Source organism: Vidua macroura, chromosome 5 (assembly GCF_024509145.1).
Source record: "Vidua macroura isolate BioBank_ID:100142 chromosome 5, ASM2450914v1, whole genome shotgun sequence".
NCBI classification, from domain to species: Eukaryota; Metazoa; Chordata; class Aves; order Passeriformes; family Viduidae; genus Vidua; species Vidua macroura.
The window spans coordinates 4,618,933-4,634,654 of NC_071575.1; the positions used below are offsets into that span (position 1 = coordinate 4,618,933).

At 38.7% G+C, this 15,722-nt stretch overlaps 1 protein-coding gene across 2 annotated transcripts in view; it reads right to left on the reverse strand.

Annotated features, from left to right (window-relative positions):
• The window catches only part of ERC1 (ELKS/RAB6-interacting/CAST family member 1), a 271,097-nt gene that overhangs the window by 85,236 nt on the left and 170,139 nt on the right, over positions 1 to 15,722 (reverse strand). For both annotated transcript variants that reach the window (XM_053978014.1, XM_053978013.1), the window contains one exon: positions 7,646 to 7,806. In XM_053978014.1, coding sequence (XP_053833989.1) covers positions 7,646 to 7,806 — 161 coding nt within the window. The remainder of the gene's footprint in view (positions 1 to 7,645; positions 7,807 to 15,722) is intronic.

The window sequence follows — 15,722 nt, forward strand, 5'->3', positions numbered from 1 at the left end:
CACCAATGTGATCCTGTAGTTTTCAAGTCAACATGAATTTTAAAGCTGTAGAATGCCAGCAGACTGAAAAAGAGCAATAGGATTAGAGAAAGCTACAGCCATATCTATTTAGTACTTGAGGCAGGCCTGAAAAAGGGGTTTAGGCAACACTAAATATATCATTGTGTCAAATGATTTTTTAGCATTCCCTATGTTCCTGTATGCGCTAGCTCCTAGTACAGGAAGAGTTCTCTTCATCCTGCAATCTGCAGAAAACTATTATAAAACTACTGAACTGGGGAGAACTGACTTAATAGCAGTGACAGCATCATACCTCAAAGAAAGACACTTTCACAGTGCTTAGTGTCACCTTTTAGGATTTCTAAATGAACAGTTCTGGTCAATTTTCATGTTTTTAACAGCAGTTACATGGAAACACTTTCACTGCACAAAAGGTATCACCAGACAAACCCAAACCAACAATTCTCAAATCCTATCACCATGGAACTTTCCCAGAAATTCCACAGACCTGCAAACTGATGCTTCTTATTTTGCCTAAAAGAAATCAAAAGTATTGTTTGGGAAGGGAAAATAACAAAAAAGACATCATGGATATTCCCATACAGTCTAAAGACAAAGAATGTATGTACTGCCAACAACTTAACCCAGTTCTCCAATTTTTATTACTCAATTCCCACTTGTTGTCCTCTAGGATTGCAGGGAAGCAATTACTTGCTTCAGAGGTTATTTCTGTAATTAAAGCAAATTGACCTCACTTTAAAAAAAAAAAAAAAGGAATTTCTGTTCCACTCCAGAAAACAGACTGGAGTTAGACTTTGCCTTACCTACACCCCGCAAAGCTCCGCTGTTATTTTAAACCCAATAAAAGAGTGACTTGCACATGCACAGTGGCCATGTAAGCACATCCACCCTTTGAGAGTTCCCTCCTTGTATTTTGAACTATGTTGACGATGTCCGGATGGGATTCACAATTGCTCAAAGCTACTATTGTTCACACTACATTAAATCTACAATATATGCAATGAGATACCATAATATTTTCACTTGGAACTTCCATTAACCCGCAACTTGACTGTATTTAATGAAATATGTAGTGCTCACAGAGTTGATTTATATGCATTACTATTTACAATTCACATTTATAAAAGAGGAAAAAGCACCCTAAGGAACTCATGGTTCTTTTGACTTTAATAGAAAGTAAAAAGTGCTTGATTTAGTTTAGCTCAGTAACACCCCTGGAAGCCCCAGAATCTTATACTGGATTAGGGATGGCGACAGGAATCACTGATGCAGCTGAAACAGCCAGCAAAGGAAATCTACTTTTGCTATCAACCCTGAGCCAAAACACTCCTGCATATTTTAAAACAAAAAATCACAACCATATTTACGCTTTTTCTGTAGAGAATTATACACAAACAATGTCTTTGCATACAGAAAACTTGGAAATGCACTTTTGTTTCGTGTTGTTCTAGAACTGAGTGACGTGGAGGATTCATACTTCCAAGGGAAAATTACACAGATTCCCTTGAATAGATAAACCTTTACTTGTGACAGAACTTCTGTCTATTTAATTATACAAAATAAAGGCATACAGAATTAGTTAGCAGAAGGCAGTATGTTGATGCCCTTAGAGCTATCTTAGAAACAATCTGTTCTATATATTAGTCAACATAAAACCATCACTCTCCCTATTCTGCTATCAATTTAACATTATCTAGAAAAAAAAAAAAAACAAAAACAAGAATTCTTTTTCTTTTAGATAACATGATCTGCATACAGGTTATAATAAAAACAGGCTTTTACCAAAGAAATGCCCTCTGGACAATAAAGAACATGAAATTTTCTTATGCTGCACCTGTTCTCTAAGATGGTTTGCAATCATGACTAGCAAAACTGAGAAAAGACAAGAAGAGTATTTATCCTCTAGAGTCAGGATTTGTAAGCCTAAGAAAATCATACATTTTAGTACTATGTGTATACATATATGCCAAGATCTCTACTGATGAGATCTTTCAGAGCAGTTTCTGTAGAAATGTTGCAATACCTTAACAGAAAATGAAAGCATGACAAAGCCTCTACATTTTTAATGCTGAGGCTGTATGCTGAATTTTTCACATTCTCATTTGAAAGAGGTTTAATTTTCTCTCACCATCTTGAAAACTATGACACTGGAGGGATCACTTACACTAAACCCAGTCCCTCAAGAATTATATCCAGAAAAATAATCTCCCATGGAAAGGCATAGGAACAAGAGCATAGTGTAGCTAAATTCCCCAGAAGTTAATGACTGGACCTCTTTTCCCAACTCCTCCCTACAACATCAATAGTCTTAGAAATGACTGAGTGGAGCAAAATGCTTTAACACCACCTGGTGTAGTTTTCAGCAGTTGGTTTTGCTTCCAGGCCTGTCATGGCTCATTAAGATAGTACAATACTTTCTGTCTGCAAGATTGTTCTCAGGGACCATAGAATTGAAGAAAAAATGAGATACAGAAGGTTTTATCACAAGACAGAACACGACTGTGACATATTGTGATAAGGTTTTAGTATCTGAAAAGCTACAGAAGGAAAGTATTTTCAAGGCAGGTGAAGAATAACAACAAACAAATTAGAAAAGGTAAATATAACTTGCCAATACTTAAGGAAACAGAGAAGACCACAACAATCTAATTCTGTGAGTACTCATATGGAGCTTTTTGTCTATATACACTTTGCTAAAGGTTCATTCATGTCTTTGCTTTGCAGTTTTATCAGTCAGTGACACTTCGAGATTCAAGATTCACTTATGTGAAACATTTGATTGACCAGTTTAGTACTGGTGCCCAAAAATGGGTTAAACTCTTCTGCTTGCTTCCACGGTTCAGGCCAGCTAGCGTGAGTTGCACTGGGAACAGGGTGGCAGGCTGTCTCCAGTGCTGCCACAACACTGTCTGTGCACTGGCACTGCTCAGAAGGCTCGTGGACAACACAGCAGGACAGGAAGGATAACAGGGCTCATTCCTTAATTGCCAAGAGAAAAAAAAAGTGTGATGGAAATTATGTTTTCTCTCAACTTTCCACCTGAATTAAAAAATAGTAGCGAAAGACACCAAATTTGAAGGTAACCAAGATCCTTCAATAACTTGAGCCTCAAAAGACACACACTGTATCTGCATATTGTATTTCAGCTTTCCTATTGGATTCTGTACCATTCACTTGGAGATTAACAGCAGTTCCAAGGTCAGTCTCTTCTGAATTATTTAAACATGAGGTCTGTATTGTTTAGTAATTAGAAATGGATTCTTTTTCACATTTCAGACTATTTCAACTGAAGTAGTAACTACTTAATGGGGTGACAATATAGAATTAAAATAAACATATACGATTAAATATTTTATGCTTGGAAAGGACAAAACAAAATTGAAAAGGACAAAACAATGGTAACAGGACACTAGCATGTTAATTTCCACTGTGTGCGCTGAAAAAGACTAAGAAGAAAATTCCAAAGCTAACAGAAGGAAAAAGGGACCGACAGGGATGCACTTGTTCAGCTTTGCCCCAGACAGTGAATCCTGCAGGCACAGAGTGCCCCCTGTGGGACTTGAGCTTATTTAAGTGCACATGAAGCAATCACAGGAGAAGTTCAGGTACCACTGCTGCCATCACGTCTGACACACCAAGCGACCCCCAGAGCCTGTAAGCCCAGTTCTGTGTGATGAAGAGCCCGTGCTGGGCCTAGAAAGCCACACCTTGCTGATGTGATGGTGATGTGCTGCTGCTTTGTGGCACTGACAACAAACCCAAAGAGATTTCCAACTCTGGAGACAGCTGTTCTGGAGGACTGTTGTTATTCCATATGCATAACTTCTTTAAAGACCAGGAAATTCCTTAATTTCCAAGACGACAGGTGTGGATAAGGCAACAAGTTATTGTTGGATGGACACTGATACTTTTTTTTTTAGCTCTGTTCACCATGAGTGTACACAATCTGAAGTATTTTTTGTTTGGTTAAACTGTTTGCAGGGCTTGAAATTACCTCACATGTCATTTTTGATCAATTGATTTTGCTTTTCTGGCAAATAAACTGTATCAATTAATCAGTTTCTTTTGGATTACTTTCAACTTCAGCTTCATACTCATACCTCCAGACCATGCTGCTTTATTGCTGGGAAGATGAACTTTTCACAAGATAAACAACCTCAGCTTCCACTGACTTGATTTTTAGTTGTGAGTGTTCATGCACATGCCTTTGTATTTTTTCTTATCTGAGAGCCAGAAAATGAAAATGTGGACTTCTCCATCTACCAAGTATTTTTAAATCGTATCATGCAGGAAAACTGTAGCAGATATATGGGTGAACAGTCTTCCTGCACAGCCCTGCCTAGGTTGGCATCTCATTAAAAACTACTTTGATAAATACTCAAAAGACTACTCATGTACAGTGAGACAAGAAATCAAAAGATGTTTTCTGACAGCTTGATTTTGAAACACAGATTATTTTCTGTGCTAACAATTAATTACTCTGCAGTATCTTTGATTATTTTTCAAGAAACAACAGGATAGTAAATTATTCTCAGAGAAGTAATAATCCTTCTGTTGTGAGCCAGCAGGATGAAAGATTCAACTCTGAAGCGCCAACTTTGTTATGTAAGTCTGCATACCTTGAATTACAGGGCTAGCAGCAATTGCAATTAGCAGGAGAAGGCATCACTCAGGAAAGGGCTATTGGATCGTTTTCCAGGTCTGAAAGAACACCTTGAGAAATGTCCCAACTGGGACTTTTCAGCCTCGAAGCACATGACTAGGAAGACCCTTCTGACCATAACAAAAGGCCTGTCTAGTAAAAAAACCATGCAGACACAGTGTCTGCTCCCCTTCCCTGTGAGTGCGGTGTCCGCTGCTCGAGATTTGGCAATTGCAGGAGCCCGGCCTCAGATTAGACTGTTTGTGCTTGGTTATTTTCACACACTGCCAAAATCTGCTGACAACACCAGGGGAAAAAAAAAAAAAAGAAAGTAAAACTGGTGATTTTCAACAGTTTATAACTCAGCTCAGCCTAAGCAGGTTTTTATGGGACAAAGAACAGAGATTTCTCTGTAGACAGCACTTTATTCCTGCCTAATTTAAAAGATTTGCTGTGAATGATGGAAACATTAGAACTTCTTAAAGAAAACATAACAAAACAAAAACCCTAGCAGTTCACTAGTATTTCTCTACAGTAGATCAGGTTTGGTGATATAAATAGAGACCATTATCTGCCTCTCTCATAATTATTCGCAATAAAGTTTTTTTAAAGAAAATGAAAATATTAGATTTAAAGGAAGAGAGCTTGAAGAAGTATTTCTTCAAGGAGTGAAATTTCTTGCTTGGAATATTTCACACTTGAGCTATTCTAGTGCCACACTATTCCCTAAGGAGTGTGAAATGATCTTCTCAGGGTTACAGAGTCAGTAGTAAACACAAGTTCTACTCTAAAAAACAGTATTTTAAACATCTATTTTCACTAGCATTATATCTAACAAGTTCCTATTAAAACCCAGAGGTAACTTTCTGGAGTCCCCTTGTTGCTTTAACACTTTCTTTCACTCCAGATCTGGAATCTCCTAAAGCAGCATTTCCTAAGCTATTTTTCTTGTCTGCTCCCCAGTCCCATTACCTGACTTCAGGGCCTAGGTTGTTAAATCTACACCTCTAACAAATCTCAAATTTAATCAGTGCTGGTTTTGAGCACCTCAAAACCTTTTCCCACTGAAGCATGCCCTAGAACATAGGAAACAATATTGCTTCACCAACCCTTTGAACACTATCTGTACAACAGTTATTTTTCCTCCAAAAGGACTCCAAAAGCAGCTAATTGCTTCACAAAACTGACCACTCATTCAATTACTGTTATTTTTTTAGTTGAAATAGTAGTAAATACTTTAACAACACGAGAAACGTTTTGCAAAACTAGAAAACAAATGAGTGCTTTTCATGAAAGACATAGGCTGGGAAAGCAGGGCAACAAAGAATATACTGGAGTTTCTGTATATAAAGTAAGATATTTAATTGACTGGGAGTCCTCAGTAGAGACTTGTTTGCAACAGAGCCTCATGGTGAGGGCGAGTTTTTGAAGTTTGGATGCCTTTGGCAGCTTTACAGAACTTTAAGACAGACCAGCTATGACTAAAACATGCTCAGCTAGTTAACTATACAAACGTAATGCTTTTTCCATCTTTCTCTCCATGTGCTGACAGCATTACCATTCTCTCCACTGTTCTTCTTCCTTCTGAGGTACAATGGATTTACCAGTTCATGCAGTACCTGATACCACATTTCAGTACAAAAACTTTCCAACAATAACTTACACAGGTAAGAGAGGTCATCATTTAGAAGTGAGTAGTTATATTAAAGGATCTACACAATTCCAATACATTTCAGGATATACAGTACACTGCGTGTAGATTTTAATGAGAAGGTTTGGCAGAGCAGTTTGGCAGAAGAAAGTACTCTCAAGTGATTGGAAATGGGATACATCTCCAGTTGCTTTGGATTCCCACATCACCTAAAGAGCTATTCTTCCCATCCCCCTATACAGCAACTCTCAAGGCAGTCAAATTTATAGCTCAATAAATTTTTTTATTAAAAATAAAAAGTGTGGCTTTTAAGTACTGCAGTCTTCCAACATCCTTATGCCAGGTCTAGATCAAACTGTTGTAGCCGAATATGAAGCTGGGGAGGCTTGGCCTACTTTATACAGCAGTTCTAAGTTAAAGTTTCAAGATCTAAGCCACCTCTTTCCATTTTGTAACAGCTGTTTTTCTATCCTTTCATTAAAAAAAAAAAAAAAAAAAAGGAAAGGAAAGAAACCAGTGTAGAATAGTTAAATAAATAAATAATGGCTCACAAAACCACAGTGGAGGAACCACTGCTAGTCCTGCCAATAAAAATGTTCCTTCTCTTCAGGGCTGGCTAAACAACTGAAAGTGCTTCTAATGAACTGCTGGCAGCACTATCCATCATTGCACTAAATGGATTCATGTCTCCCTAAACCAAGGATAACTATTTATCTGTAATGCACAGTCAGAAATTAGGAAGCATTTAAGCCTGGGAAGTGTAATCCCTCTCTTCTCCCCACCTCCTCAAAGCTTGGCTTTATCCTGGCGTCCTTGTGCAAGGATGATTAGAGAAGTTTGACTGAGAGAGAACTTCAGGCTGCTCCACTGCTAATGAATCATCTGAATGAGTTTGAAAAATACTTGAGCAGACCAGAAATCTGCAGTCTGATTTTTAACATTACAAACACCTGACATTATGTTTATCTTCTCCCTTTTTATTTTGTCATTTGCTACACTTCCTTGCACCTTACCTTGAAGTATTTATGGGCTGCTCAAAGCAAGATGGGTCATTCATTAGACATTGAACAACTGAGTCCTAATAACTGCTTTGAAGATGCTATTGTGCAAATAACAGAAGTCTACTGTAAACAATCAAAAGGAAGAAATGTTTTTGAGTTCTGGAGGAAGTGTGTAAGTGATGTCAGTAATCCCTGGTCAGAAGTCACCTCTGAAGGCTCTCCTGATTACAGATATCTGCTATATGCAGAGACATACCCGTGTCCTTAGAACAGCAAGAATGCAGAGACATCAATAAAACAATCCTACAAATAATAAAAGAAGACACTTACTTCATTTCCAGGACCTCCTCCAAATGTTTCCTTCTTTCAGCTCGTAGGTTGGTCAAATGGGTTTCCTTCTCAGCCAAAGACTGTTGTGTAGAGGACAATTTTGCTTTCATTGACTCCAGTTCCTGTTTGACCTTCTCCATAGCCATCATCAGCTCTTCTACCTAAAACATTTTTGGAGAAGACAGGAGGAGAGAAAAATTATGCAGTGTGACCAGCTGGAACTTCCTAAATGTCACAACTGAATTGGAGTACAAATGTTACCAGGGAATGGATGCTACTCTCTCTTCTGCAGGCTGGAGGCACCATCCAGTGCTGTGGACAGGATGTTTACACTTGAACAAAGCAGCATTACAGCCTGGGAGTTAATTTATTTTGGTCACATAATCATTACAATAGAAACCTTCAACTCTTCTGTATTTCTGTTTCAGAGAATGTACCACAGGGATAAGAGGATGGCCTGCATATGTTAACAGTGGCCCACAAAAATGCAAGGTATTAAAGGAAACACACTGATAATATACCAAGAGGATAAAACAGTTTCACTGTAAATGATGCCTAAAGAGAAACTACATGTGCACTTTAGGAACAAAGGTAACATTTCTGAAGCAGGGAGAGGAGTGAGTTCCCATGAGGATGTGAGGCTACTTCCCTCAAAACACCATTTGAACAATGCTTTTAGGCACGTGTTGGGATTTAGCAATGTAAGACATTCAAAAAGTTGCTGATGGCAGAGAAGTACAGCAGAACAATGCTCTTATCTTCAGCAAACTGTAAAAATTCAGAAACAACATGATTATAAATTCTGCCATATATTTTACACATATGAAGAGTAATTTTATGTTGCACTTGGAAGAGGTTCTGTCTCAGGTAAAATGTATCACTAATTAACACTCAAAATCACAACACATGCTTATATATAGCTACATATAGCATTCAAAAACCTCTGGATGTGCTTTAATAATTTTATAATAAAGCTCAATGGTGCACACTACTTTCACTGACTTCTTCCATGTAGGTTTTATCTTTCCACCACAAACAAAGTGATCATAAATGATTTTATAATGTGCTTTCAACAGGAGAAACTCAGATGCTACTGCTGCACAAAATCAAGTATTTGTATAAATTTAGTATGCAAACACTACATTGCCTCTACATCCCTCCATAACAGTCTACTTGTGATCTATCCTGGAAATGAATTATTCAATTTACAACAAGCTCAATTTCTACTTACATGTTTTTACAAGGAGAGTTGAGTATGTCATTTACTATATAGGTGCTGTAGGGAAGTATGTAACATGCTTTAATAAATCCTGTACTCCTAAAGGTAGAGCTAATGACTCAGGACAAACATGGATAATAAGACTGGTTTTCATCCTCAATCGGTGACAGAGCAAGAAACATTGCAATTGAGAATTAGGAGATTTATAAAAATCTAGCACAGACATTGTGCAGTGTTTACTGCAGAAAACCTTTCTACTTTCATTCAAATGCAGCTGCCAAAAGGTGGCATATTCTTATGCTTAGCAAACTAAATAAAAAAATTAAAATAAGCAATTATCATAAACTATTCCAAATGTACAGCCAAGAATTCACCTAGTAATCAATAGACCAAAGGAGAACCTCGGTGATAAGTAGTCCAAACTGGCAAGCATGGATATAATAACCAAACCTTCCCTGCTTTTTTAGTGTTTAGTGCACAAAACAAGATCAGAAAATCTGCCAATTTTTAAAACTAAGAGAAAACTCCATAAAGTGAAATAGAGAAAATATATCAGAAAAGAACGTAAAGAACTGCAGAAATAATACTACTAGGATGGAAACTGATTCTTAGAAAAATGGTGGAGTAATGAAGGTGCACTTATGCATCAGCTGCTAGGATATCAGTCCCTGCTTCCTGTGGGTGGATCAAAAATACCCACTCACACATTTTCCTTTAAACTGCAAAGAGGAACGCCAACTATAAACCCCTGGGCTTGAACAGAAAACCACCTGGAATCAGCAAGCCCCCAGCCAACTGCAACAGTCAAAAGGGCCTGTGTCAATTTGTCAGCTGCCAAGATAAAACAACCTCTGAAGCAACATCTTCTCCATAATCAGGTTTGAAATATTTCTGACAGGCTTCCTCCCACTGCCAGCCATCGAGGTCTGTGATGCTAACACTGAAGGACTAGTTTGCCTGATGTACATCTGTAGTGTGACAACTCTGAGCTGTTTGGAAGACATGAGGAAACTGGAGCCTCCTACCTGGGCCAAGGCTCCCAGGGAGAGGTGGCAAGGGCTAACTCTGCAAGAGTATCCCCTGGTAGTGCTTATTGCAGGTACTTCATCTTTTTCTCATCGCTCTGTTTGATAACTCTTTTAATTCTAAGGTTATAGTTTGTATTTTTGCAGGCCAACAGAAGATTGATCTAATCATGTATTAGGAATGGCTGGAATGTGAGTAGCTTTTAAACTGTGCCAACAACTTAGTTTACAGAGCCATCATCCAGGCTCTCCAGCAAGGGCCATTTGTCACGCAATTTACTAAAGACAAAGTTCACCAAAATAGTGATGATTGCATTCACAGTAAAGACTTTGTTGTTCAGATTCATCAGGTTGTAGATAGTCCATGGGTCTATTTCAATTAAACTTCTACAAAACAAAACATTTTCTTTGGCAGCTTCTGATTCTTAGTGCAGACCAATCTTAGTAAGCAGTCCTGTGAGAAATGACAGAGGAATATTCACTAGGAGCAAACTACTTGCAATGCACATCCAATTTAGCCTATACAAAAACCTTCACATCTATCCTTGAATTTTGTCCCCTGAGAGCAGCTAATTACATAATAAAGAAAAAATATTTGCCAAAAACCAGAGCTCTTGGCACACTGAGACATTTTCAGAGACATGCTGTTGACATTTTCAATTTAGCTGCGGGTAAGCTTGTGCCCTGTCAGTTGTAGCTAGGAAGTCTCCACCCATTCCAGAAGATACAAAGAGTGAACTCTTCCTACTCTTTTCTCAAATGACAGTAGATAAAGCAAGGTGTATCTTTGACTGTCTAGGATACAGCCACAATTCAGACAGGCCAGAAAAGTCTTCATGTACTCTGAGGAGAGAACTTAAATGGAGACTTAATTGTTCATCGTCCTTCGGCCTTAAGTGACCTGCCCAGGTGACAGCTTATCTTTAAGGAAGAACATCAAGCTGAAATAAGTTTCCATTAGAGGAGAGATTTCCTGAAAGATTGAACAAACTGTGTGAAAGAAGGCAAAGAATGTCAATTAGATCAGGATACAATTCACAGCAGCAGAAAAGGGAAATGTCAAGATAGGGCAAATACTTTGCATAATATTGCATCTCCTTCCTTAGGAAACATGAAAGCAAGGTGGAGAGAAAGGGCAATGCATCAGGAGAAGTTTATTTATGTCAGTGACAGCCTGTAAAGAAATGATTTAATAAGAAAAGAACCTGAAGCTCTTTTCAGGAGTCTATCTACCATCTTAACCTCCCTGCTCCTACAGACTGTTATTTCAGGCTCCTGTAAGTGCAAATCAAAACGCAGACTTTTGCACAGACATAGAGATACCACATTATCTCCCAATATGTAGTGGTTCCAATAAACCTTTCTGGCCATTGCATAATGTGAAGCCAGGGACTTGCAAAGAGCTTGGTCAAGTTCCCCAAAAGCCAGTAAAAAGACAGCAAAATGGAGAAAGGGACTGTATACACAAAGTATCACTGAGGCTGGAACATTCCAACCTCTGTACTACTCTTGGAATGATTTCTGATGATCAGGATAGGCAAATTCCAATTCCCTCACCTGTTACATGAGAACTAATGCACTGCTAAGAATTCCTGAGACACAACTGGTATTTCAGGCCAGGAAGAATGTTCATATCAACTGATGTGGTTGTTATTGTTTGCCTCTTGAAATCAGAGCCCAAAGACTCCAACACCTGAAGTCAATCCAGACAGACAACTCACTAATAGAACCTCAGCAGCCCCAAACACTTCAAATTATTTACATTACAATGTAGTGGCAGCTACCTTTTTTCTTCCCATTGTGAGCTCTCCTCAGTGATAAAACATCACCTGAAGATAACTTTGCTACTGTACAGAAAATTGGAAAAGGCTTCTCTAGCCCTCTCAGGAAGATAGCTCTAGAGCTTAATTTTCTGCTTGCACCTTTTCAGAGAAGGAGAACAATTCTGGGTCATGATCCAAGCGACAAATGCATCGTGAATGCAACACAATTACATTGCAACACAATGCAATTCACTACAGTGGGGCTGTGCAGCTCTAAAGAGGCAATGTCAGAGTCATCAGTCTGGGGGGAAAAAAGAACACAGTTCAAAAACACTTGCAGAGGCTCTGTTCTGAAATTGTGACCCACGCAACCCATGTTTATAGGCTATGTGCATACCAAGAATGAGGAAAAGGCTAAAGAATGCCCTACACAGCCACCACAAAGGAAAATGTTCTAGTCTCAAGCGATAGGATATGAATGCATCCAAATTCACATGTATATGACTGGCATTAAAACTAGCAAATCACTGGTACACTACATAAAAATATGTTAGGTAAGGCTTTTTCTCACCTGTAGATTATCAATCTTTACAGAAAAGACTGTGTATCTTATTTTTTTCATATTTTCATAAAATGGTTTGGGTTGGAAGACACCTTTAAGCACCACCAACCCTCCTGCCATGCCCTTAACCAGATTAGGCCCCTCAAAGCCCCATCCAACACAGCCCTGAACACTCCCAGAGATGGGACATCCACAACTTCTCAGGGCATTCTGTCCCAGTGTCTCACCATGCTTATTATACAGAACTTCTTCCCTATCTCCAGTCCAAACTTATTCTCTTTCAGATTAAAACCACTGACCCTTGTCCTGTAACTAGAGACCTTGGGGAAGAGCCTCTCTCTCTTTCAAGTCCCCTTTTTATACTTCAAGGTTGCAATGAAGTCTCTCCAGAGCCTTCCCCAGACTGAACAATTCAAATTCCCAGGGTTTCCTCACAGGAGAGGTGCTCCAGCCCTCTGATCATCTTGGCTTTCTCTGGACCTGCTCCAGCAGGTTCGTGCTCTTCCTGTGCTGGGGGCCCCAGAGCTGGATGCTCCAGGTGAGGTTTCTCCAGAGCTAAAGAGAGGGGAGAATCTCCTCCCTCAACCTTATCAGTCTATAATTAAAAGTCTCACAGGGCATGACAATCTGACTGTTACACTAAGATCCCTAACCTGGAGATACAGTATTTTAGGGCAAAATTAGGAAACATGGTTCAATGTTTAATTACATACCTGGAATCAGAGTTATTTTTATGCCTATGATTGAAGGAAAGAAATTCTAGTTCTTTCAATATACATACAGACACAGCAGGCCATGGGATAGCTGTTTATGTTCATTATTATGTTTCAAAAGTTCCAGGCAGAATACAAAATGATGGCATTTCAGAGCACACAGGTACAAATACCAGCACAAACAAGTCATTTTCCATCATCTGGGTATAAATCAATCACTAGAGATCTTTTCAAAACCATCTCAGCAGGTTAACAAGTATATTTTAAATGATTTATTTTCTAAACATAGACCTGTTTTGTATAAACGAGAAATCAGCATTGCAAGACAAAATGTAATAAGAATCTGTACTTTTGCCCAAAACTGATCAGGCAAGCAAAACAAAAAGTCTTGCAGTTAAAAGTCAGTAGAAAGAATATTGGAAGGACTGAAAAAGTAATTAACACTTCTCAAAGTGTCACTCTCAGATGATGTAGATAAATCCCCTATTTATCTACAGCTCTTGAGTTTTTAAAGTATTTTTTATCTCACTATGTACATTGCTGAAATGATAAAGAGACTGCAAATTTCTGCATTATCTTTTACTCAGTTGAACTGATTACACTGCAGAGAAGGAAAAGAAATAGAGATGAAAAGAAAGACAAAGACAAGAGATCTGGCTCCGTGTAAACTTGTTTGGATCCCAGAAAAAATTCCTAGAACAGATGTTAAGACATGGAAAAAGCACAGGCCAGACTTGGGACTTAGGCATGTAATTTAACTGCCTCCAGTAACATATTACAGGGAGAAAGCACTGAGTCTGACATAACTTGGATTGCCAGCAGGACCAGATGGTTTGCTTAAATCACAAGCTAATAAACCTTTACACAAAATAAGAGGGAAATGAGTTATGGTTTCATCATAGCCCCATTTTTGTTAAAGCAGTAGGGTGGCTTTAAGGTACTCTTAAAGACTATATCCAAGACACTTCACTAAACTCTTGGCTATTCTGAATTAAGGGAATGAACTTCAAATTCCTATAGATATTGGGAAAACTGTTAGATATAGCTTCTTTAGAGCTAAAAATATCAGAGGAAAAGGAGAGAAGTCAGTAAACAATAACAAGAAAAAATCTTCCTGTCCCTCAGTAAAATTATACTGTAATGTCTGATTTGTAAGGTAAGGACAGCCCTCAACCACAGAACAGCAGAAAGCTCTGCCCCACTGACAGCAGAGGGGTTTAAAGCAGGATGGCTCTGTCCCACCACACAGGCTGGAGCTCTGGCTTCAATTCAAGCCCCTCTTATTCAGCACCAGTGCACAGGATGCAGTAATTAAGATGTTTCTATGCATCACTTCTACCTGCATCTCAAAGGGGATGCCAGGCTTGCAGCACCCTTTTGCCAGAGTCAGCTGTGTACAGCATTAGAGGACTGTGGCAGACTGCACATGGAGAAGGAGTTCTGCTTGCAGCAAAGAGGGGGAGTTAGCACTGAAGTTGTGAAAATGGCTGGTGGATTATCAGAGAAAGGCAGGGCCTTTTGATCATCTGTCATACACAGCAGTGATTTTAGGGATGAACTTTGTCTTTCTTTACATTACTGTGTGGCTTTAAGTCTTGGTGCCTTTGCTTTTTTGGTTATTTAGATTTTGTACATTCAGCACCCTTGATAGAGTGTCTTGGTGGCTTAACAGAACTGGTGCCACTGTTCCATTCTTACCTTATTAAATGGGAAAAAGGAGAGGAACAAGATAGAGAGAACAAAAGCCCACGGTCTAAAAACCTGCAGGATGCTGCAGATGAATGCAATTTTTCTTATCACTGTGAAACTCAGATATTTAGACAGCTGATGTCTCTTATTTCCATGAGCTGGTCTCCCAACAAAAACTTCATTATAAAAAGAGCATCTGATAATAAAAAGGAGTTAATGCTCAGTATTGCTCCCTGCTGTCTCCACTGATGGCTCTAGGCAAGGAAGAGCACTAATGAGACTGACCAGACATTACCATGTTCCTCCTGCAGAAGCACACAAACATCAACAAAGAAGTCTCTGTCAAGGGTTTTTTTACTTGAGTATTCATCAAATTTTTTTTCCTCATACTCTGAGAGCACTGAGTTTTTGTATGAAGAAAGAGGAATCAGGATTCACAGATGTCTGGAAAAGAGAAAACTCCTAAGCCTTCAGGACTCAGTAAGTCACAGCTGTGTCCTGTTAGGATGTTTGTAGGTAGCTTTGACAGTTGTATCTCCTAAATGTGGGCTATAACCTACATAAATAAGCAACAGCCTACTGCTGGGACAAGAGCTCTTGAGAAGGAAACAATAATTGCCTCCGCTTAACACAAACAAAATATTTGAGTCAGGCCTTGAAAAAAAGTAAGTGAAAACTTAATTCTGATTTCTACTGAGGAAAAGAAATCTGTTTTAGTCATTGGTATCTGAAGAGTGTAACAACTTACAATTCTATTTCCATATTTTCCTGAAGCGAAACCATTATCCAACGAAACATTCTCATTATGCTTTTTGATCCACATAACCATACCAAAGGAAGCTGTCCTATTTGACTTTACATGAATCTATAGTCTCAGGAAACTGTCTTGTGTTTATCTTCCAGGACTAGCAATTCCCAATCCTTGGGAATACAGCAGCAATCACTAGGAATAATAATCTACCTTGAAAATCTTGGATTTTGATCACCTTTTAAAAATGTCTACAGAGGCAGAGACCCTAGAATGCAGCACATGAAGCACATCCTGTGCAGTGCTGCACATGTTGTGCTCATTTGGCACAATTTATCACATCCAAACAAAATTCTCT